The sequence below is a fragment of the Labrus bergylta genome, chromosome 14 (assembly GCF_963930695.1).
Source record: "Labrus bergylta chromosome 14, fLabBer1.1, whole genome shotgun sequence".
In the NCBI taxonomy this organism is placed as follows: domain Eukaryota; kingdom Metazoa; phylum Chordata; class Actinopteri; order Labriformes; family Labridae; genus Labrus; species Labrus bergylta.
Genome location: NC_089208.1, coordinates 6,243,622 through 6,267,417, shown reverse-complemented (window position 1 = coordinate 6,267,417; position 23,796 = coordinate 6,243,622). Strand labels below are relative to the sequence as shown.

The window sequence follows — 23,796 nt, the reverse complement described above, 5'->3', positions numbered from 1 at the left end:
CCTTTCAACCCAGGCTCCAACCACATCAAGTGAAGGACACTCGTAGGGCCTGAGGTTCATTTTACCAGTCTTTAAAAGTTTAGTTTTGTATCTTTTCCATTTTGTACTACAATCAAAGCTATTTTTTCATGGATAAAAATATAGTTTTAGTAGCTTTAACCAACTTAACTTAATTTAACATTAAGGTTAATTTAACATTAAGGCTGAGATTGAAAGATCTAGGAATTTTATCTGCAGGAAGGTTTTAAAGTTACATGATCAGAAATACAGGATCCAGCTATGTTTGACTTTGATTAAGAGCAAATTCTGTCTCTTGGGAGCTGCTCAAGGTTATGAAAACAAAAAGTAAACCTCAGACACATTTATCAGACATCCTTTTCAAGTTATTGAAGAAGCTCAACCAACCAAAGAAGTAATTTATCTGGTGTCTAAACTTAAGACACAGCAGTCTTTAAAACACAAGCCTCCTTTTCCAGATCACAGAGGCTATCATACAGAACACAAAAGAATACAAGAAAGCACCTTTACCCTATCTGTTTGACGTGCAGCTGGAGAAGCCCAATCACCCAAAAATAATCTATTTCAGTCCTCAAACTCTTAATGTGTTATCTAAAAGTCATGAAGCCAAATAGTTGCATGAATAAGCAGAAGCAGTTGAGGAGGAGGGGGAGCAGTGTGGGAGGAGCACAGTGAATAAATGTAATTTCTTTGGATATAAAAGAAGGACTCCCCACCTTCTCAAGCGTTTGTAATCATGTCCAGTCTTGAGCACTGCTGCAAAATGTCTTTCTCTGCAGCTCTGGCCGTCGTTGGGGGTTTAACTGTGCTTTTCTTTGCCTGGAGAGTTTGGTGTGAACTTCGAGAGTTTGTTCTGGCACAGTTCTGGAAAGCAGATTTAAGGAAGTTTGGGCAATGGGCAGGTAACTAAAGCAAATTTACATTGTTTTTTATTTTCAAAATCAAATGTAGTTTGATGTTTAAATAACAGATCTGTTTAGATGTGAGTGAGTGAGTGAGTGAGTGAGTGAGGGAGGGAGGGAGGGAGGGAGTGAGTGAGTGAGTGAGAGTGAGTGAGTGAGTGAGTGAGGGAGGGAGTGAGAAAGTGAGGGAGTGAGTGAGAGTGAGGGAGTGAGTGAGTGAGTGAGTGAGTGAGTGAGTGAGGGAGGGAGTGAGTGAGTGAGTGAGTGAGTGAGTGAGTGAGTGAGTGAGTGAGTGAGTGAGAGAGGGAGTGAGAAAGTGAGGGAGTGAGTGAGAGTGAGGGAGGGAGGGAGTGAGTGAGAGTGAGTGAGGGAGGGAGGGAGTGAGTGAGTGAGAGTGAGTGAGGGAGGGAGGGAGTGAGAAAGTGAGGGAGTGAGTGAGAGTGAGTGAGAGTGAGTGAGTGAGTGAGTGAGTGAGGGAGTGAGTGAGTGAGTGAGTGAGTGAGTGAGTGAGTGAGTGAGAGTGAGTGAGTCAGTGAGTGAGGGAGGGAGTGAGAAAGTGAGGGAGTGAGTGAGAGTGAGTGAGTGAGTGAGAGTGAGGGAGGGAGGGAGTGAGAGAGTGAGTGAGTGAGGGAGGGAGTGAGAAAGTGAGGGAGTGAGTGAGAGTGAGGGAGTGAGAGTGAGTGAGTGAGTGAGGGAGTGAGTGAGTGAGTGAGAGTGAGGGAGGGAGGGAGTGAATGAGTGAGTGAGTGAGAGTGAGTGAGTGAGTGAGTGAGTGAGTGAGTGAGTGAGTGAGTGAGTGAGTGAGAGTGAGTGAGTGAGGGAGGGAGGGAGTGAGAAAGTGAGGGAGTGAGTGAAGGAGAGTGAGTGAGGGAGGGAGGGAGTGAGAAAGTGAGGGAGGGAGGGAGGGAGGGAGGGAGGGAGTGAGTGAGAGTGAGTGAGTGAGTGAGGGAGGGAGTGGGAAAAAGTGAGGGAGTGAGTGAGAGTGAGTGAGGGAGGGAGTGAGAAAGTGAGGGAGTGAGTGAGAGTGAGGAAGTGAGTGAGTGAGGGAGGGAGTGAGAAAGTGAGGGAGTGAGTGAGAGTGAGGGAGTGAGTGAGTGAGTGAGTGAGTGAGTGAGGGAGGGAGTGAGTGAGTGAGTGAGTGAGTGAGTGAGTGAGTGAGTGAGTGAGTGAGTGAGTGAGTGAGAGTGAGTGAGGGAGGGAGGGAGTGAGAAAGTGAGGGAGTGAGTGAGAGTGAGGGAGGGAGTGAGGGAGGGAGGGAGTGAGTGAGAGTGAGTGAGGGAGGGAGGGAGTGAGTGAGTGAGAGTGAGTGAGGGAGGGAGGGAGTGAGAAAGTGAGGGAGTGAGTGAGAGTGAGTGAGGAAGTGAGTGAGAGTGAGTGAGTGAGGAAGTGAGTGAGAGTGAGTGAGTGAGGAAGTGAGTGAGAGTGAGTGAGTGAGGAAGTGAGTGAGAGTGAGTGAGTGAGTGAGTGAGTGAGGGAGTGAGTGAGTGAGGGAGTGAGAGTGAGTGAGTGAGTGAGTGAGGGAGTGAGTGAGTGAGGAAGTGAGTGAGAGTGAGTGAGTGAGTGAGTGAGTGAGTGAGGGAGTGAGTGAGAGTGAGTGAGTGAGGGAGGGAGTGAGGGAGTGAGGGAGTGAGGGAGTGAGTGAGTGAGTGAGTGAGTGAGTGAGTGAGGGAGTGAGTGAGAGTGAGTGAGTGAGTGAGGGAGGGAGTGAGAGTGAGGGAGTGAGTGAGTGAGTGAGTGAGGGAGTGAGTGAGTGAGTGAGTGAGTGAGTGAGTGAGTGAGTGAGGGAGTGAGTGAGAGTGAGTGAGAGTGAGTGAGTGAGGGAGGGAGTGAGGGAGTGAGAGTGAGTGAGTGAGTGAGTGAGTGAGGGAGTGAGTGAGTGAGTGAGTGAGTGAGTGAGTGAGTGAGTGAGGGAGTGAGAGTGAGTGAGTGACTGAGTGAGTGAGTGTGTGAGTGTGTGAGTGAGTGAGGGAGTGAGTGAGAGTGAGTGAGGGAGGGAGGGAGTGAGAAAGTGAGGGAGTGAGTGAGAGTGAGGGAGGGAGTGAGGGAGGGAGGGAGTGAGTGAGAGTGAGTGAGGGAGGGAGGGAGTGAGTGAGTGAGAGTGAGTGAGGGAGGGAGGGAGTGAGAAAGTGAGGGAGTGAGTGAGAGTGAGTGAGGAAGTGAGTGAGAGTGAGTGAGTGAGGAAGTGAGTGAGAGTGAGTGAGTGAGGAAGTGAGTGAGAGTGAGTGAGTGAGGAAGTGAGTGAGAGTGAGTGAGTGAGTGAGTGAGTGAGGGAGTGAGTGAGTGAGGGAGTGAGAGTGAGTGAGTGAGTGAGTGAGGGAGTGAGTGAGTGAGGAAGTGAGTGAGAGTGAGTGAGTGAGTGAGTGAGTGAGTGAGGGAGTGAGTGAGAGTGAGTGAGTGAGGGAGGGAGTGAGGGAGTGAGGGAGTGAGGGAGTGAGGGAGTGAGTGAGTGAGTGAGTGAGTGAGGGAGTGAGTGAGAGTGAGTGAGTGAGTGAGAGTGAGGGAGTGAGTGAGTGAGTGAGTGAGTGAGTGAGTGAGTGAGGGAGTGAGTGAGAGTGAGTGAGTGAGTGAGGGAGGGAGTGAGAGTGAGGGAGTGAGTGAGTGAGTGAGTGAGGGAGTGAGTGAGTGAGTGAGTGAGTGAGTGAGTGAGTGAGTGAGGGAGTGAGTGAGAGTGAGTGAGAGTGAGTGAGTGAGGGAGGGAGTGAGGGAGTGAGAGTGAGTGAGTGAGTGAGTGAGTGAGGGAGTGAGTGAGTGAGTGAGTGAGTGAGTGAGTGAGTGAGGGAGTGAGAGTGAGTGAGTGACTGAGTGAGTGAGTGTGTGAGTGTGTGAGTGAGTGAGTGAGTGAGTGAGTGAGTGAGGGAGTGAGTGAGAGTGAGTGAGTGAGTGAGAGTGAGGGAGTGAGTGAGTGAGTGAGTGAGTGAGTGAGTGAGTGAGGGAGTGAGTGAGAGTGAGTGAGTGAGTGAGGGAGGGAGTGAGAGTGAGGGAGTGAGTGAGTGAGTGAGTGAGGGAGTGAGTGAGTGAGTGAGTGAGTGAGTGAGTGAGTGAGTGAGTGAGGGAGTGAGTGAGAGTGAGTGAGAGTGAGTGAGTGAGGGAGGGAGTGAGGGAGTGAGAGTGAGTGAGTGAGTGAGTGAGTGAGGGAGTGAGTGAGTGAGTGAGTGAGTGAGTGAGTGAGTGAGTGAGGGAGTGAGAGTGAGTGAGTGACTGAGTGAGTGAGTGTGTGAGTGTGTGAGTGAGTGAGGGAGTGAGTGAGAGTGAGTGAGGGAGGGAGGGAGTGAGAAAGTGAGGGAGTGAGTGAGAGTGAGGGAGGGAGTGAGGGAGGGAGGGAGTGAGTGAGAGTGAGTGAGGGAGGGAGGGAGTGAGTGAGTGAGAGTGAGTGAGGGAGGGAGGGAGTGAGAAAGTGAGGGAGTGAGTGAGAGTGAGTGAGGAAGTGAGTGAGAGTGAGTGAGTGAGGAAGTGAGTGAGAGTGAGTGAGTGAGGAAGTGAGTGAGAGTGAGTGAGTGAGGAAGTGAGTGAGAGTGAGTGAGTGAGTGAGTGAGTGAGGGAGTGAGTGAGGGAGTGAGAGTGAGTGAGTGAGTGAGTGAGGGAGTGAGTGAGTGAGGAAGTGAGTGAGAGTGAGTGAGTGAGTGAGTGAGTGAGTGAGGGAGTGAGTGAGAGTGAGTGAGTGAGGGAGGGAGTGAGGGAGTGAGGGAGTGAGGGAGTGAGGGAGTGAGTGAGTGAGTGAGTGAGTGAGTGAGGGAGTGAGTGAGAGTGAGTGAGTGAGTGAGAGTGAGGGAGTGAGTGAGTGAGTGAGTGAGTGAGTGAGTGAGTGAGTGAGTGAGTGAGGGAGTGAGTGAGAGTGAGTGAGTGAGGGAGGGAGTGAGTGAGTGAGTGAGTGAGTGAGTGAGTGAGGGAGTGAGTGAGAGTGAGTGAGAGTGAGTGAGTGAGGGAGGGAGTGAGGGAGTGAGAGTGAGTGAGTGAGTGAGGGAGTGAGTGAGTGAGTGAGTGAGTGAGTGAGTGAGTGAGGGAGTGAGTGAGTGAGTGAGGGAGTGAGAGTGAGTGAGTGACTGAGTGAGTGAGTGTGTGAGTGTGTGAGTGTGTGAGTGTCATGATAACAGTTTACAAACAACAAGTTAAGAGAGAAGAATTATTTACGATGTGCAAATTGATTTTCTAATAAAATGCAGAATCTTGATCACAGATTACAAATCAGAAACTCGGACGCTGTCCAATCGTCTCATGTATTTTATCTTTTAGGATTGAGCCAAAGGCTTCAAGCTTTCAAGTGATCATGATTTTCAGATTTTTGGCTGAAAATATTTACTGACTTTGAATCTTCAAGGTGTCACAATACGCTCAGATTTGGGGAGGATTTGATGACGCCCATACATGCCTGCCATATTTCATACATGTAGCTCCAACCTGCTGTAGGGGTTAGGGTTAGGGTTAGGGTTATTTAATATTTCAAAGGGGTGCTATGTAGCCATTTTGCAGAAATCCTGCGACCTAAAATATTTCCACATTTTCACCAATCCTGACAGGTGTTCAAATTCGGGTCAAAGTCCCCAAATATGAGATTTATTGGGGAATAAAATTATACAGTTGGTTATAATAATAATCCCTTGCATTACAATAAGGCCCTCACACCACTTTCACTGCTAGGACCCCAATAAGACAAACTGAGAAAGAAAAGGTATAATTACATCTTTCAAATAATGGAAGGCCATTCTGAAATAACTGTTAACAGATTCCTTTGAGTGATGTATCTCTGCTCTCTCCTTTGCACAGTCGTCACTGGTGCAACATCAGGGATTGGTAAAGCTTATTCCAATGAGGTGAGTACCTAACCTCCATGTAGTAACTCTCTTTATGATTCAAATGTTACGTTTCCAGCGTGAAACATTTGATACTTTCAAGGTCTGAGTGTTTTATCTCTCTCTGGTGCTTTGTGTTGTTGGTTAAAACTGTCCACATTGTTTCACATCTTTCAGCTGGCACAACGAGGCCTGGATGTTGTTTTGGTGAGCAGATCTTCTGATAAGCTTCAAGCCATCGCAAATGAGATAGGTGAGCTAAATCAAAACACTAAGTTAACACTTTGTATTTTTATGTTAAAAACTGGAGAAAATACATGACGTTTGTGTTTCTCTTTTAGAGGAAAAGTATGAAAGAAAGACTCGCTGCATCCAAGTGGACTTCACAGACGGCCCCAGTATCTACCCTACTATAGGGAAAGAACTACATGGATTGGAGATTGGAATTCTGGGTAATAAAACCACCAAATACAGCGCAGAGTAAAGCAGTAGATATTTTTATCACATGAAGCATAACTTAGTTTTTGTTTTGTGTTAAGCTAACAGTGTCCTGGCTGTAGCCTACCTTCATGTGTATTGTAAAGGCTGAGCTGTATTTATTTATTGCCAATTGCAAGGTTGATTAAATCTATTCATCTTCATCATACAGTTTAAAGTCAGCGGGTAATTCCCCAAGCAAATTCTGTTTTAAGTGTCCAGAAGTCAAAATACAAATATGGAAGGAAAAAGCCACAAAAGGCTGCAGTATCATTACACTAAATGTTAACAAAATCCAAGAAGAGAAAAACCAACGTGTAATATTCAGGAAACTCCTCTGATGAACATGAAAAACTTGAAAAAGATTTAAAGACACATTTTGCTCGTCCTCTGCAAAGGGACACGCGAGGGGAGTTAGTTTATTGATTTCAAACAAGCTGACTCTCCAACTATCAACTCAGTCTACTGATAAGGAAAAACGTGATGTCCAGGTTAAAAGGATTCTCCACTCCAGGGAAAAGGTCTGATCTGACTCAATGTTGACTTTAAAAACAAACAAACAGGGCAGGATCATTTTCAAGGAATATATATTTCAGCCCACCCTCAATTCCACTTATCCAACCAAAGCATAATCACCTTCAGGCAGTTTATGTAGGGGCATTGGTAAGGTCTAATCAACTAACTGAGGAACTAAATATTTACAAAATGACTCTGATTAAAGATTAAATTCACACAGAAGCAGCCAAAATGCCAAAAAAAACTTCAAAATAAAGGATGAGGAAATGATAGAGTTTAAGGTAAAGGCTTACGATATATGATTATTAACGGAGCGTCTTGTTTGCGTCTTTGTAACCCACACAGTTAACAATGTAGGAATGATGTATTCTGAAACTTGTGAGTATTTCCTGGATGCCCCGGATGCTGAACAGGTAAGTTTAGCATTTAAAAGTCATTTTCTGAATAATAAATGATTAAATTCACAATTCAGATGTTTTCACATTTTCTCTCTTGTGTTCAATCTGACCAGAAAATCACTGATGTCATCAACTGTAACGTGCTGTCTGTCCCTCATGTAAGATATATTCATGTGATTGTTCTGTACTTACGTTGTGTTTTCTGTTTTTCCACTGCATTATAAAAAACACATTTTTTTTATTTTGCACACAGATGACTCGACTGGTTCTTCCGGGCATGGTTGAAAGGTATTGCCATAAACGTAAATAATAGAAATCTTGTAAATGTAGGACTGCATTCATGAACGTTTCTCTGCTTCCCAGGGGAAAAGGCCTGATCATCAATATGTCCTCTTTAGCGGGCCGCCGCCCACATCCTTTGGTGTCTCTTTATTGTTCTTCTAAGGTACTCTCATCCATTTGCACATGATAATTCTAATCAGAGCAGATCACATACATTCCCAAATCAGTGCACACCAAGACACTCACCCACTGGTCTGGTCTTTCTTCTCTTTTCAGAGTTTCGTTTCATTTTTCTCTGAGTGTCTGCATGCTGAGTACAAGTCAAAAGGAATCATTGTTCAGGTGAGAATGAGAAACTCTTTGATAGACGTAGGCTCAGTCACATGAACTCCATCCATCCATCGAACAGCATGAAGAAGAAATATGTTTAGAATGAAAAGATTTACATTTGTTTAATTTAACCTTTATTTAGCCTGGTGGCAGAAAAGGGCTTGCTAGTGGAAAATTAAAGCACAGTGAATTTGTATTAATATATTGTGCATTTATCCCGTTTTTTTTTTTTTTAACTTGGTTATTCTTAGAATCTGCCAAATTACATGGAGCAAACATACTCATCTGATACAATGTATAGCCTAGATTCAATGCCTGCCCTCCCGCTTTTTTTATCAATAGTGGGGCTGAATAGACTAATATCTTCGGTGGCTAATATCCGTACCTCATATAACCCAAATTAAAAAATACAAAACAATCCCTTTAGACTAGATTTCATTCAACTCACCTGTTATTTATGTTTATTTGTTTAGAAAAGTTGCAATAAAAACAGGAGCCTACACTGTTGAAAAATGAAGCCAATGTAGAAGTGCAAAAAAGACTGCAGTTCCTTGAAAGTCCACTTGAGGCCAAAAGCTTCAGAAATCACATTCAAATCCCATTTTAAAAAAGCCCTTCATTACAACAGACAAATGCTTACCTTGTACAAACTACAGTTGGATAGCTGATGTCTTCTTTGGTAAACACATAGATGTTTTTTATAACCCACAAACATATAATGTTTTCCAGGAGGCACCAGGCCTGCCTCTTTCTTTTTGCCTGTGTCAAGCTTGAATGAAAGTTAGTTTGAGAACATTATCAACATGGCAACCGCCATCTTTGGGCTTCAAAATTCCACTTCAGAAACCATTGAATGACAACACTGAGACTACATCCATATTTTATACAGTCACTTCTTTTTGGTTTAATTTAATTTCTGACTTAAATCTTGTTTTAAGCCACATTTTAATGAATGTTAATGCAGGCCAACATATTGAAGGCATTTTCCACAAACAAAATCTCTCTGAAATTATTATCCAGTAGTTTGGTTAGACACTTTTCAATACACTAATATTGACCTTAGTGCTGATGCCTGGTTTCTAGGTTGATATTCTAAGGACTATGATTGTGACCATATTGAAGTTACAGTTTTTATCATATTCACCAACCTGATCACAGTAAATCTTTCCCCAGTGTGTGGCCCCCTTTCTGGTGTCTTCCAACATGATTCAAAATATTAAGAACAACTACTTTGTGAGGAGCGCTCCAGTGTTCGCCCGGGAAGCCTTGGACACTGTGGGTCACTCCAGCTACACCACCGGCTGCCTGTCCCACACGCTGCAGGTCAGGGGAAAGACAGATAACAGACTGTGACCACGTTCAGTCATTTAAATACTGCTTTATCCCAACACCTCTGCTTCTCTTTCCCATCACTCTACAGAGCATGGCCCTCACAGTGCTCCTACCCGACTGGCTCCGTATGTCATCGTTCTTTGTCCGAAAGCAACACGACTTCTTGAAAGTCCGAAACAAAAAGAACGCCAAAAAATCAGACACTCAGTGAAAAGGAAGGAGACAGAGATGTGCCTGCAGCTACAAAGAGGATTCAGACGACTAAATGCAAGAAAGATTTATTTGTAGTTTTTTGTATTTCAGGAAACATAAACATATCCCCAAAAAGGAAATATAGAAGCCTGTTTGTACACCACTACCCTTCTTTGACACCAATTTTTTTAATTTACAAAAACAAAAAGAGTAAAATTAGGTTTAAATAATTTAATAAGAGAGGATAAATAAATAAAATAAATATTAAATAAAATGTATGACGACAAAGGGGTTAAGATTGTCCAGAAAAGGACCCCTTACTGAGCAGACACTAAAACACTTAACCAAAGAATGGAAATTGGTCTGGGTGCTGGAGAGTTGCCAGTTTACTTTCTGAGTACTGCAGAGGTGCATTTGAGCAAGTAACAGAAACCCAGACTGCTCGGCGTGTCCCTGTTTATGCAGCCCCCCCGCCCCCCCCCCTTTATGCAGCCCCCTCATTCTGACATCTCTATCACTGCATGTCCATGTTTGTGCACGAGTGTATTTCAGATCTATGTGAGTAACATGACGCTCAATGATAGAGAGTAAACTTGAACGTCTCCTTGGCAATAAATAAAGTAAAGAAAATAAAATATACCATAAAAACCTTAAGTTAACCTGAGAGACTGGCCCGGTCCTCCAAGGTGCTGCAGAATCCACCAGCGACCTGCAAGAAGACAAACACAGAACAACAAGAGGAAGAAAAAAAATTCCCCAAATTGAGTTTTTTGTTTGTTTTCTAAAGGGCCCCACATGGGCCCCACATGGGAAAAGTGATATTCAGTAGATTATGAATAGATGGACTACACACAGCACACATATTTACTCCTTTGACAAACAGCCGTTTATTATGTACATCTTCAGTAACAAATGTCCGTCCTTTAAGGCTCTCTCATTGTGGAACGTGCCAAAGCGGCAGATTGCTTTCTTAGCAACTATTTGTGTTTTTATTAAAAGTCCAAGTGAAACATGACAAGTAGGCGGTACAATATTTGGTGCATTTTTTTGTATGTATAGTGAATTAATTGAGTAAAACAAGCTCTGGCATCGTTCTTCATTTGGTCTGAATCATCATTGGTCAAAGTCCTGACTGAGGCTTTTACAGTAACCACGACTACACCTCTTATCTGATGTATTATAGACAATCTGCGTTATTATGTGCATTATAGACAATCTGCGTTATTATGTGCATTATAGACAGTCTGCATTATTATTCACAAATGTTTGTTTTCTTAAGTTAGGACATACAACAGTGTCTATTATTTTGAGCTCAGGTGAACTAAACTGAAGAGCTTACACGTGAACAGGACGAGTGTTTGCACAGGTGCTTCAAAACTAAAATCAGTAATTAATACAGTAAATGTCTTTGCATCATTGGTCCTGCAGACACCAGCAGAAGTGTGAACATGTAGAAGCAAGCAGAAAATAAACCCTAGGAGTTTAAAAAAACAAAAACGATTACCGGTAACACTACTTCATTGAGAAAGTGAACCAGGTCAGACGCTCTCACGGTACGTAACATAAACTCTACAAATTCATAATTTCATCCCTGCAATTATATACAGACAACTCTATATGTCATCATCTGTAATGCTCAAACAAATTATTTTTGTTCGAAAGTCTTTGACACATTACTGTCTTGTGTTTAAGGACAGTACTACAGTTAATGACAACAAAATATTATATTTACTAAAATCAGGCAGACACACCCAGTTTCTTGGCTTCATCGCAAAGCCATTTCAAGTATTTGAAACTATCCTCACTGAGCGCAAAAAGTGGGAAGTGTTGTCGAGTGGTGTGACGTTTAAAATGCATTCAAGTGTGGTCCTTTCCTGCGCTTCTGTAAAACTACCCCCAACCTCCGAGTTTCATTCAGTTTTGTGTCAATTTTAAGAGTTCTTATAGTGCTAAAATAAGTGGACAGATAAGCTGCTGCTTCATGTACATTATCGAATGATGAGAAGTGATGACGGCTCATGCTCACAGTCCTGTGTATGTGACCGGGGTGACGCCGTGGATCAGCAGCGTTGGCCCCAGGTTATTAGTGACTGCTTCCAAGTGAGCCAAATACTGCTGCGAGTGGCCGCGCTGAGCAGGAGGCCGAGGCAGATACAGGAAGCGGACGGCGGCCTGTGAGCTGTGCTCCAGCAGCATGCAGTTCACCGCGGACAGGAAGTCCTCCGACAGAACGTGTTTCGGTTCTTCAACCGGCTCGATGTGGTGCTGCACCACAGTGTCCCACGGCACGATCTTTATCGACGCCCTGATCCTCAGCTTCCTCAGCAGCTCTCTGAACGCCTCCTCATTCACCACCCAGCCCTGGTCGTTGGACTCGGTCTCCACGTTCAGGAAGATTCTCATCCTTGCGCGGCGCCACTTGTGAGACATGTTGAGCACGCAGGCCATCTGCAGCAGGAAGAGGCTGCACACGTCCTCGTAATCACGGCTGCCCGGCTGGAGCAGGTTGAGAGGCCACACGTCGATAGTCCGCTCCGAGCCATCTACCTTACTATCTTTATCCTCTCCCTCCAACTGGAAGAAATAGCGGGCAAGGCACGCATTCTTGCCCATTTTTAAGGCGTCAGAGATGATCCCTACGTACTCCTCGGGCGACAGCGAGCGCGGGCTCTCAACGTGTCGGACCGGGGGGAAGTGGGCTTGCAAAGACGGCAGGTCGACCCCGAAATTATACTCGCCCTCGCTCCCTTGTCCCATGGAAGAGTTACAGAAGGCCGTGTCCTGCAGGAAGAAGTCGTCTGGAGTGCAGCTGTCATAGAAACCCAAAATCAGGGTGTTGGGCTTCATGCCACCTTTGGGAAATAAAAACAAAAACTTTTTGCTCAAAAGTCACGAGGTAGCAAGAAAGCTGCATCATGATGAGAAAGAGAAATGAGAGCTTACCGAGGCCTGTGATTCGCAGCAGATGCTGTGTTCCCTGTCTGACAGAAGGGGACAGTGAGAGGTCCACAAAGGCCTTCACATCCAGTTTATCAACCAGGCTCAACCAGAAGTTGTACTGCTGCTGGACCGGGTCTGTAGGCACGGTGTCTACAAGACAGGGGAAAGCAGAGGTTGAGAACATGCTGAGAATACAAAGAGAAAGCAAGTAGTGAGTGGAGGAACATTTAGTGGAAATGTCAGACCAAAGCAGTTCAGGTGAAGAAGAAAACAACAAAGCTTCCTGAATTGAAATGATAAGTTGAAAATAAAAACAAAAATGGATACACTCAAGTTGAGTACTAGCATTTCCAATTTGTACTGCAGGTATAGAAGTAGACATTGCGATGCATCACAATGGACACCAGGGGGCATAAAGAGAATCTGTGACTAAGTGACTAATAAAATAAATATCCAGCAAACACTGTTTGTATATCCAAAGGGTGCATCATACTGAATATGTTTACAAAGTAAACATGTGAGGCGCTAGACATCTGTCTGGTTCAAACTCTCAGGCCCGGTGCTTCAACGAAAACTTACTCTTTCATTAATAATGCAAGAAAGGCAGCAGATGGAAAGTGAAAGCCCAGGAGGCAGCCTTCCATGAGGGCGCCCACAGACTTTAGGTAGTCTGAGCAGAGCTGGTTTAGATCATCAGTGGTATGCAAACTACTTTATTATGTCCTGTGTGTATTGATAATGTGACGGCATGCTTTTTGATTCAGGACAAATATAATGGATATTGGACATCAAAACCGTTTCTCCTTTATTCTTTAGGGTGTTTTGTAGCTTTTTACAGATGCTTTTTCTGTCCTTTGATTGTGAAAGCCTGAGGGAGACAGGAAATGTGGAAAGAGTGTGGGTGGCTTGAACATGTAAAAACAGATTTTAGGATTTAACTGGTGCTGCTGTAAGTATGACTTTAAGACTCAACGCCAACTATATACCAAGAGCTCCATCGGGGTTCCCCATTTGAGTTTTTTTCATCCATCATTTTTTGCTGGAAATATCCTTCATGGAACAAAATCTAATTTCTGGGCAACTTATTTGCTTCCATAACTTAAGTCTAACATTTACACCGCGTGAAAGGCACCTTAAACATTTTCAAGCTAATTTAGCTTTGACCTTAACCCAGTGACGTCACCACCCATCACCGGCCATCAATTGAATCTGAGTCTCTATGTTAGTGGAGGGACTCAGACAAAGAATGAAAATCATGAAGTTTATTTATTTTGCTTTACTTGTGAAAAAAAAAAATAGAGAGAATTTTGTCACCTCACCTCAACTGCACTCACCTTCCCACCCTGTAGTTTGCTGAAGGATGGAATTATGAATTACCAAATGAAAAACTATAACAGGGTCACTACTGTTTCATCACCAGCTGAATCAGACTGAATAATTACATTACAGAGTTGAAGGACTATTTCAAAAACCTTCCACAACTGCCTCCAAAACCGCCTCAAACACAACGTCTAATCCGACGTCAACACAAAAGAGGGATTCATTTTTTGTTTTTCCAATAAGAGATCCACTATGAAAAATGTGCCATTTTACCGAACGCGCACAGAGAGACAGCTGTCTAAGATAAACAACTCGTCTGCAGCCGAGGGTGATTCTGTATGTGAAAGGTCATAAACGTCCATACTGGAATAACTTTCTTTCAATAGCAACTGTTTCAAGGAAACATCAAAGCCTTAAACGAATCCCTCCATTGTGTTGAAACGTGTTTAGGCTGTTTTGGAAAGTTTGAGAAATAAGATTACAAATATGAAATGCATTTAATGATTTAATCTGAAACAGTGATGAAACAGTAGTTACCTTATTACAGTTTTTATTTGGAAATGTATTATTCCTTATTTCAGAGTGTGCAATACAGCTAGGTAAACATCAATAATCCTATTTCTCTCAGCTTAAATCTAGCTCTAAAGTGAAGTTTATGCAGGAAGTTGATAATTTTTTAAAACTAGTTTATTTTGTGTTTCTTTTGAATGCTTAAAAATTCACAAATATGCAGGAAGTAAAGAGGCTCAAATCTGCCCAAGCCCCGCCACCCTAACATTACAGGCTGAAGGGGTGAAATGTGAATCAGGTTGGAAAATGATTCAAAGATAAAAAAAAAACAACATAATTTAATAATGTAAACTGCACATGGCCATCGCAGGCCATCCACAGTAAATTACCCAGATCTCCCAGCTGCACGTGGCCCAACACGAACAGTCCTCCCTTCTTCAGCTGGTTGACAAACAGGATGAGCTGACAGGAAGAGCGAGGGTTGGCCACCATTAGCAGCACCTGCGGCCTCCAGAACTTCACGTGGTCTTTCCTCACGTCCAGCATCAACAGATACTTGCGCACCTGAAGAAAACAGAAGACAGACTTTACAGCGGACCGCAGCATATTGTCTGTTTAGATCTTTATCGAACAGGAGATGTCGATACCTGATGGAAAATGAGAGCCTGGCTGATGTAGCCCCAGCTGCTGGTGGGTGATCTGTAGTGGAGGAATAGCAGCAGCACCAGCAGGAGGACTATGCTGCCCGAGGAATAAACGGGGTTGATGACGAACATCATCACCAAACAGCTCAGGATCCCCAGAAGGCAAGTGTGCCAGGAGAAGACTTGGAAGGTCGGTCTGTTGAATACAAAGAAACAAAAATAATAAAGCGGCCACATTTCAAATTCAGAGATCACTTTTACTGTCTTGAAGAAAATAAAAGAAAGATCAAATTAAGTGTAAAAAGGCTGTGAAAAATAAGGATGTTTGGAACTTGTGCTAAACTTTTGGCTTTCAAATTCTTCATTTTGAGCCCGCAATCAGCGAAAGAAAATACCTTAAGCTACTCCACTTTTTTCAGCTTTTCTCGAATCACTGAGCAATTCAAGTTTTTTTTTCCCCCTGCACCCTAAGCCCGAGCACATGACATCACTTAACGATTGAAATAGGAGTAAATGGCAGGCAATCCCAGTGACACTTTGACTCAGAATTAAGGATTTTTATCCGTAAATTTCCTTTTGAACATTTGGCTTACCTGTCTGATTAGTTTAAGGGGTTTTGGATGTTGCATCACCAGTATGCTGGTCAAACAAGTGAGTGAGATAAAGTGACTAATCTTCACCTGAAATTTGGTGCAGATGCCCATTCCAGAGCCAAACAGGCCAGGTCGACGGCAGCGTAGGCAAGCAAGTAAAAAACAGTCACCAAGGCTGCTACTGAGTTGAGCTCGCCTGCGAACACTACACACTGAAACACAAACACAAACACAACACAAACCTCAGGACACTGCTTGTAATAATATATGATCTGCAGTCTGCAGAAAATATCCTCACTTGTGCCAGACCCCAGGTGTACAGCACAGCCACCCATGGGTTCCCCGAGCTTGATGTGATGGCGGCAGGCGCTAACGGCAAACCTGCGAGGAAACCAAAAGTCACTTAGGAAATGCCACTTTATTAGAGAATCCACTGTTGGACAAAAAAAACATCTGTCCTTACCGAATAGGTGATCCACAGCGAGTGCATGAAGGATACGGGACGCTCCGATTAAAGAACACATGGCAGCTGACAGTGAAGCGCAGTATATCCCGATGGTGACTAATGGTGGCCAGACGTTTATTTTCTGCAAGAACCCATAATCCTGAATCAACAGGGTCCTGAAGGAAAAGAAAAAAAAATCACAACCAATTAGGGATCTGTCTTTAGTTGGTTAAATCACACCACACCATAATGAACATCGTCTGACCTGTCACAGGTGGCGCTGACCATGAGGAGGAGGAGGACATAGACCGTGAATGTGTAAAACACTGCTGAGATGGTGCCTTTAGGGATGGCAACACTTGGATTCTTCAGCTCCCCTAAAAAGACAATAAATGTCAGTGTGCATGTTTGTCTGTTAAAACAATATTAAGATTTACTAAAGGTGGATAGGTGTATTTAAGAATATCCTGTTTGACATGTTATCCACATCAGAGCATGCACAATAACCAAAGGTAAAATTAAAAGGCAGTATGGAGAAATACTTTCAATTTAGAAGTCCTGATAAAAGATAAAAGACAACATGTATGATTAGCAAATTGTATTCAAATTATCAAAAGAAAAACACATCGCTTTTGTTGTATTAAAACAGTGTTGTGGACAACATGCTGAGCAATTTGATTGGAAGAGAGGCCTTCCATGAGTGCTGATAAAGAGTACCACAGCTTTTTTGCCTTTGTTTTGAAAGGGCAGCTGTAGAGAGACAGGAAATATGGTGAGAAATTAAATGCAACAAATAGCATCGTCACCAGGAGTCGAACCTGCGACCAATGCAACGTGGACGTGTATCTTCTGTACATGGGACGCCCGCTCTACCAAATGAGCTAAATTAGCAGCCCAGCCTAGATTATTTTTTTAAGGTTTATTTTGGGACTTTTATGCCTTTAATTAGAGATAAGACAATGGATTTAGTACACAATCAAGGAGAGAGAGAGAGAGTGGGGAATGATATGCGGGAAAGTAGTCACAGGTCGGTACATGAGGCACGCACACTCCCCACTACCGGCGCCTCCAGCACTCAAATTTTAGCTAAAAGTATCACTCAGCTTCAGGTGCTCTTTATATCCTTCATTGATGTTATAATAATTGTTACAGAAAGCTGTACACAAAGAAAGGCAGGAAAATGTTTGTGTGTTGTTGGGAAACAGTCCAGTCAAATGATTAAAGAAACAACTACGATATCATTTTTACTTTTTTGCTACTTGAAGCTGTAGCAAACCTAGTCTACTGTAAAGTAAGATTTGAGTAATTAACTCACAATTTGTATTTATATACATAATATCAATCAATGTACTTTTTAATTTTAAACTCGGACAATGATAGATGTAAGACAACAAACTTGTACCTGACATGTTGGCTCCAGCCATTATCCCAGTGCAGCTGGTGAAAAAGACGGCAAACACGGTGGCAAAGGACATGACGGTGTTGGTGCTGTAGTCCAACGAGTAATCGGCTGCAAGTACAAAAAAAAAAGACAGGAAGGCCTTTAATAGATGCTCCTAAATTTAAACCCACTGTGTAGCTTTTTCTTGTGAAATCACTTTTATGACCTCCCTAACACAACCCCAGCTCACAGTGCCCCAACACTCACAGTTCAGGTTTCTTCTCAAAGTGGTAGAGCTGAAGCCTGTGAAGCTGGCGTTGAACTGGGTGGACTGGTTACCAGGTCCCGGATGGCTTATGATAAAATCGAACGGTTTGACCGCCACAGAACTGATGAAGATGGACAGCAAGGATGCAGTGACCACCAGCAGGATGACGAAAGCGGTACGGGAGTAGATGTGGGCGCCCACGAGACAAACAATCAGGCACAGCAGAAGGACTACTGATGAGTACAGCACCGTGTACCAGTAACCATGAGGGAGCACTCGGAACCCCTCACCCACATGTGTGTCTATTACAGAGGAAACAAGGCAAGGAAATTGTTATAATTATCATAATAACTGAACTGAGAACTCTGTGAAGGAATGCTGAAGACATGATGGATAAGAGGCACAGAACAGAGCCTAAAACTTACCAGGATTTGTCCCAAAGACATCGAGGATGGCCTCAACAAGTCCAAGAACGTACTCTCCACATGCACATACTTTGGCTAAGAAGAACATCAAACCAATGCTTCCTCCAAACTCCGGGCCCAGAGAGCGACTTATCATGTCTGGTTTCATTCCGTTAAGGGGGATGTTTTTAAGCCAAATTAATGGAATTGAATCGCATCGATTGGATACGACTCGGAGGTGCTGACTCTTTTCCCCCAAAAACTGCAAACTCAGCTTGCAAACCACCCAGTGTCTCTGCTGGAGGCCAAAATGTGATGGAGCCAACAGAACTACGTCATCTAGAGAAAAAAAAAGCAGAGATGCAGTTCTGTTTTCCCCAAACTGGACTATCTCTTCTTCATGACTTGAGATCCTGTCCATGAAACTCACAAGCAGAATCAATGAAAGGGTTGCAATTGTGACTGACTTTGTGTCAAGGATGCGTACACAGATCTCGCTTTTGGTTATACGACAACTGGCTGGCACCCTGAAATAAACTTGCCTTCCCACTCTGAATCGTTTAAAGGTTTGGCAGAACTACCTTAAGGCCAAACATAGGAGTGGCTGCTGTTTCTTCAACCACAGAAGATACAGCCCCTTGTAGCCCCCAGGTACCTGTCTGCTGCTTTTGGAGACCCCCCCCCCCGTGTATACCAAGGCCAGAATGACCTCTGGCCACAATTCCCATCATTTGCTTCCACAATGAAGTCTTCAAACATGGCCCACTCGCATACAAGAAGGCGGCAGACCCCAGATAATGCAAAGAAATGGATGGATGGATCGGGTGGTGGATCATATAGTATCATACATGTACTATGGTTTCCTGCCTCTAAATACTTACTGGAATGTAGTATTGGTAATCCATGAGTACGGTTATAGCATAATCTGCAAAGCCCCACACATGAGCTAGTTGTTCCTCCATCAAGAAAGCCCAGTGTGGGATATCAGACATTGATGTGTATACCACTAGTGCCTTAGCTCCCACAAAAATCTACTCGTGTCAACATAGTACAATGTTACAAAACTGCATTGGAACATCTCTAACCGAGTTGCATTAAAAAACATTTTGAAATTTTGAGTAAGGATACAGTAGGCACCACCGCCCTGCACAGCACCATTGGTGGAAATGGCGCAGATGGACAGTATTGTAAGGGATATAATGGTGTAGGCTACAAACACCATTAAGAGTCCCTGTAACAGCCCCGCATGACCCACCACAAACCCTGCAAGAGAGAGATCACGTCTACGTTAGTCACAACTGTACCCCCAACACAATGACTCATTTATACTCCGACATACAAACACACACTGTCTGCAAAACCAAATCAGCTTTCTGGTTTTTTCTAATCTCTCCATTCATGTAGCGCTCACCCATTCTCAGAAACAGAATAATGCTGAACATGGAGAGGATGGTCGGCACCATCACGCCAAAAAAAGTGTCCAGTCGCCGGGGGTCGTTGGTGGGCGTGTCGGAGCCAGAGTCCGGGGAAGAGTCTGTCTTTGCGCCACATGCTGCTGCGGCAACGTCCAAACCGCAGACCCCTGAGGGGATCAGGGGGCTGCGTTCGTTCAACATGGCTGGTAAAGAGTCTGATTGCCCTGCGAGACACAAAACAAACGAGGACAGAAAGAGACATCTGACTAATCTCTACTGTAGAGCCAACAGTTCATTGGCAGTATAGAAGTCTGCATTTCAAAGGCTTTCATTGCCAGAGAAAGAGCTTTCCATCCTTAAGCCCAACAGGAAAAATACATTGCTCAATTCACTTTTTTTTTTCCACCAGACGTATTACGGTTAATAAATGAAAAACCTTGAAGGTAAAGGTTAAGACGTGCACCGCACAAAGTCCACTAATAAGTCAGTTTTTTTTTGCCCTTTTTGTGCTTTCTTTCACACTTTCCATTCTTTCAGAGACAAACCAGGTTCACTTATTGATGACATGTTTGTGTTAAGTTTTAAAGATGTTTTACTTTTCAAAGCTAATGTATTGTATCGAGACGTCACAAACTCTTGCTTTGGCCTTCTGTTTCAGTGAGTTCTCATTCTTTTACCCTCTCCTCACTGAAGATCATCATGCGCACAGTAGCACATGTCCTGCACTGCCATGTGAACGCCTGGAGCCTCACGTAAACACATTGTTTACTTCAAAGGGTTGTAAGGCTTCAGGGCATATACAAGTATTTGAATAAAAAAAGGGGAATCTGAACATAGTTTGAGATTTGGACTCGATCAATGAATATGTGCAACCTTTTTCTTTCATCTCAAATTATTTCTGCTCCGTACAGGTATGAAGTAATACCAGTTCAGCAGCAGTCAGGTTCAACACAAGCTTGTACTAAAGCGGGATTTGTGGCTGTGGAGGTAACTTTAGGATTAACTCTGGGTTTTCAGGACTCAGAGGTACAGTAGTTCACTTCTTACCGCGGTAGACTGCCAAGGTTACTTATGCAGAACACCTAACTTAGATATTTATGTTTGGAAAAGAGATCAGTTTGAAGGAAGAAATGCCCGCTCTACTAACCTGTAAGATGTCTGTGAGGGAAGAGATGGGCAAACACTTTGTCTTTCCACTTTGATTGACATAAATTCATTTTCAAAAAGTTGTATTTCTGCTCTACTGATATCATCCCACAACAATGACTGAAAGTTGTTGATCCTACAAGACTTAAGCTCATTATTAAATGTACTATCACAATTACTTTCACTTCCATATTCTCTTTTATTAGTCCCTTACCGCTCTGTTTGTTACAGTCGGGCCTGCAGCTAAAATGTAACGCCTTTAACTGTCAGACACGCCCATCTTGTATATGTGCAACAAATTAATGAAGGGGAATAAACGGAAGATGTTAGTCACAGCTGTGTTGGTTTTTGTGTGTTTAAGTCTAACTTCCTCTTCTTCTAATATCAATGTTTGCTCATGTGCTGACGGCAGACTTGATCATGTCTGGAAATTGGTCGTATACGGCTACGACCGCCTCATTCATTTGAACGTGCACACACAAACTGTGGATTGATTTATAGAGTCTGATTGATTTAACCAGCCTCAGGAGTCGACGGCCTTTAACGGGGTTAGTGAAGCCAGGTAACCCAAAGATACTCTGGATCAGGTTGAACTTCAGCACAGGCCTTTAATTCTACAACAAGGGATAGCTCATCTGTTCTGTCACTTTTCCTACATTAAATCTCTTCTTTGCGTCCTATTACAACCACAAACAGTCTCGGTAAAACTCTACCACAAAGAGCCTGTGATTGAAGTTTGCATCTCTTCACACTGAAAGCCTCTGCTCACACCTCATGCTGGTATTTGCAGTCAGCTGATTCACAGCCGTGTGTCTGATTTTACACACAGCTTAAACCAAAGAGCAGACATTTCAGCCATCTGTGCGCTGTCTGTTTTCTGTCTCTCAGCTGCCAGTGGTCACCTTTGCTATTCTCTCACGGAATGAGGCGGTTTTCCATCAATGAGGCCGTTAGGAGCTGCTTTAGATCAGCTACTGAGATCACATGATTCCCGACTGGCACATTTTACACAACAAAGCATGATCGCACATGACGGACATAAGCTCCTAATCACTGTATGGTTCACACCGTGTAACTTTTTTTTTTTTTGTTGGGGCTACAGCAGGTGTTTACATTAGTTTGACTGAAGATCAGAACCTTTGAATTGATAAATCATGTCACAGAATATTATTCATCATCGGTTTGATCATTCAATCCAATAATAAAAGCCACTTTTCAAGCTACTTTTTGCACAAACAGACTGGTGCCAGCTGCTCAGGATTTGGGATTTTTCTGCATCTCATATATGTAACTGAATATGTGGAGCTTTAAGTCAGAGAAACAATTTGAGACTTGCTTTACTAAGAATGATTATAATTGATTATTTTGAGAGATTTTTTAAAGCTGAGCAAGTGAGCTAACGTATTTAAACTTCTGTCCACAGCTGGTGGACTTAAAGCCCTTTAAACACACAAATCATAATGAATGCAATGGTATTTATTCACACATTTATAAGCACTAAATAAAATACATGTGGTATAGATAAACTCTCAACCTCATCATAATGAGAAGTCAAACATTTAGACGCCTGACTTCCTCCTCCTTCACTAAAAAGTGTCACTCAGTCTCAGGGCCGTGCTCTGAAGGAGGCTGTTTGTAATGCACTTTACAGATGTTCGTGAAGAAGAAGAAGCAGTCCGCCTGAAAATACAGGCCGGCCCTCACAAGGTCCGCGGACCGTACTTTTTAAACAAGTCGGTTACCAAAATAAATCATCGCTACCGTGGTGGCTACGTCGTATTGGGTGGAGTAACTGCGACAGGACAACTTTGCGTCTTTTCGGATGTCCAAAAATGTCAACAACAATGCGCTACGCGTTCAGCTGCGTGCCGGCTGAACGCGTGTTTACGTTTTGAAGCTGTGTGAGAGGAAGTAGCCGCAGAAAACACCGAGAACGGTCAAACTTACCCCCCCTCCTCCCCTCCACTCCGAACCAGCTCCAGAGAGTTTCACGCACTTCCTGCTTGGCACCCCGTGTTTCTGTGCGTGATCCCGGGTTGTCTTGTGCGTGTCTCAGCGGCGAGCCTCCGGGAGGATGTGTCCAGGGTCGGATGCGCAGAGGACGGAGCACTGTGACCACAGCAGGCCGGCGCACAGGGCTGCTGAGTTGTGTCTGGAGTTGGATGCTGTGAAAGATGTGCTGCCCAATAACAACAGTGCAGCCATGGCACGCCTCGTCCCCCCTATTATTTGTTCTTAAGTGTCACGGGAGAGCTACAAACAGCCCATGTGACTGCCGAAAGGGGAGGGCAAATATCTCAAATATGAGCAAAGGTACTGTTTGTCAAAAACTAACCCCGCCCCTTACTGTAGGATACGCCAGTAAAAAACCTGACGTCACCAATGAATATTTACTTTACCTTGACATGGGCTACAGTACATGTCCATGATGTCAGTTTCACTACGATTCAACTTCAGTAACACATCCAGTGTATAAGCATCAGACCTTAATGTTAAGTTGTACTGTAGTCTGGACTGTAATAATAGACTTGCTCGCCAGAGGTCACTGTTGAGATGTATATCCTTATGGAGGCCTTCATTACATGTATAGTCAGTCAGAATTTCCATTAAATAAAAAATACAAAAATAGGCTACTACAAAAAAAGCGAAAATCTATCCATCTATGATTTAGCACTTTTTCCCAACTTTATCCATTCTGCTCCAGGAAAATAAAGTTAAAAAAAGAAGAAGAATAATAACAGGAGGGTGATTGAATGTGGGAATTTCAAGATGTCTTGGAGAGGAATAGGGGAGGGTTGAGGTCAACCCTTTAAATCAACCTCTTATTGGGAATATGGCATTCCCCTTGGGAGACCCCCTCTTTTTCCCTTTGCTTCGCAGCCTGTACTCTGCAAATGGTTTATGAGACCCATCCATGTTTTTTACGGAAGCCCTCAGGCGGACATGCATCCTTTCTTTTTATCCACCCCTTAGTGATAATGAGTCATTTCTGGTTGTGTTCTTGAAACTTATTTGATTTGCAATCTTGAGATAAGGAAGCTAGTTTTCTGGTGAAAACAGGATAATTGTCTAAAGATCCAGAAAACAAAACGATAGTCCGTCAGTGTTAGAGGCCGGACCAGACATGTCATGTTGACACTGCAAACACTAATGAGGTAAGTTGAGCCTATTAATATGTTTATTTTGTGCTTTTGCAAGTCTGGGGATACGGGATGAATAAGTCAAGATCTCGGCAAAATAACAGGAAATTACGTATCACAAGATAAAGCCTAAATAAATTGAATGAATGCATGCACACTTAGGCCTTTTGAGTTTTCTATAAAACGGTTTGTTTGGGGGGCAATGGTCAGAAATCTGGGAGAGAGAGTGAAGTATGACATGAGGGAAGGGAGCCACAGGTCAGATTCAAACCCAGACTGCCCACAATCGAGGACTCACAGCCTCCATGCATGGGGCGGGCACATTGACCACTAGGCCACTGGCGCCCCCAATTTAA

At 43.6% G+C, this 23,796-nt stretch overlaps 2 protein-coding genes across 2 annotated transcripts; one reads left to right on the top strand and one right to left on the bottom strand.

Moving 5' to 3' along the window:
• Window positions 1-733: 733 nt before the first annotated feature.
• hsd20b2 (hydroxysteroid (20-beta) dehydrogenase 2) lies at window positions 734-10,242 on the top strand. Its single transcript, XM_065963048.1, has 11 exons — window positions 734-920; window positions 5,682-5,728; window positions 5,885-5,960; window positions 6,049-6,159; window positions 7,046-7,113; window positions 7,212-7,256; window positions 7,352-7,386; window positions 7,462-7,543; window positions 7,657-7,722; window positions 8,884-9,033; window positions 9,131-10,242. Exons 1-11 carry the CDS (start codon window positions 755-757, stop codon window positions 9,251-9,253), a joined length of 969 nt encoding a protein of 322 aa, XP_065819120.1. The 5' UTR covers window positions 734-754; the 3' UTR covers window positions 9,254-10,242.
• A 309-nt stretch (window positions 10,243-10,551) lies between these two features.
• Window positions 10,552-22,599, bottom strand: slc12a9 (solute carrier family 12 member 9). The gene is made up of 14 exons (XM_029280692.2): window positions 22,248-22,599; window positions 19,151-19,378; window positions 18,868-19,002; window positions 17,761-17,898; window positions 17,335-17,637; window positions 17,089-17,196; window positions 15,952-16,063; window positions 15,705-15,862; window positions 15,540-15,622; window positions 15,329-15,453; window positions 14,652-14,844; window positions 14,394-14,568; window positions 12,178-12,324; window positions 10,552-12,086 (listed from the first exon to the last, which is right to left on the bottom strand). The coding sequence occupies exons 2-14, from the start codon at window positions 19,353-19,355 to the stop codon at window positions 11,257-11,259; spliced, it is 2,712 nt and encodes a 903-aa protein (XP_029136525.1). The 5' UTR covers window positions 19,356-19,378; window positions 22,248-22,599; the 3' UTR covers window positions 10,552-11,256.
• Window positions 22,600-23,796: the final 1,197 nt, after the last annotated feature.

What these genes read in the sequence shown, in the direction of transcription:
- slc12a9 (XM_029280692.2), bottom strand. Translation starts at nt 19,355, where the DNA reads ATGTTGAACGAACGCAGCCCCCTGATCCCCTCAGGGGTCTGCGGTTTG. An exon ending in GGCTGGAGCCAACATGTCAG is followed by an intron (nt 16,064 to 17,088) that starts GTACAAGTTTGT and finishes TTGTCTTTTTAG; the next exon opens with GGGAGCTGAAGAATCCAAGT. An exon ending in CGCTGTGGATCACCTATTCG is followed by an intron (nt 15,623 to 15,704) that starts GTAAGGACAGAT and finishes GTTTCCTCGCAG; the next exon opens with GTTTGCCGTTAGCGCCTGCC.
- hsd20b2 (XM_065963048.1), top strand. Translation starts at nt 755, where the DNA reads ATGTCCAGTCTTGAGCACTGCTGCAAAATGTCTTTCTCTGCAGCTCTG. An exon ending in AGCCATCGCAAATGAGATAG is followed by an intron (nt 5,961 to 6,048) that starts GTGAGCTAAATC and finishes TTTCTCTTTTAG; the next exon opens with AGGAAAAGTATGAAAGAAAG. An exon ending in CTCTTTATTGTTCTTCTAAG is followed by an intron (nt 7,544 to 7,656) that starts GTACTCTCATCC and finishes TTCTCTTTTCAG; the next exon opens with AGTTTCGTTTCATTTTTCTC.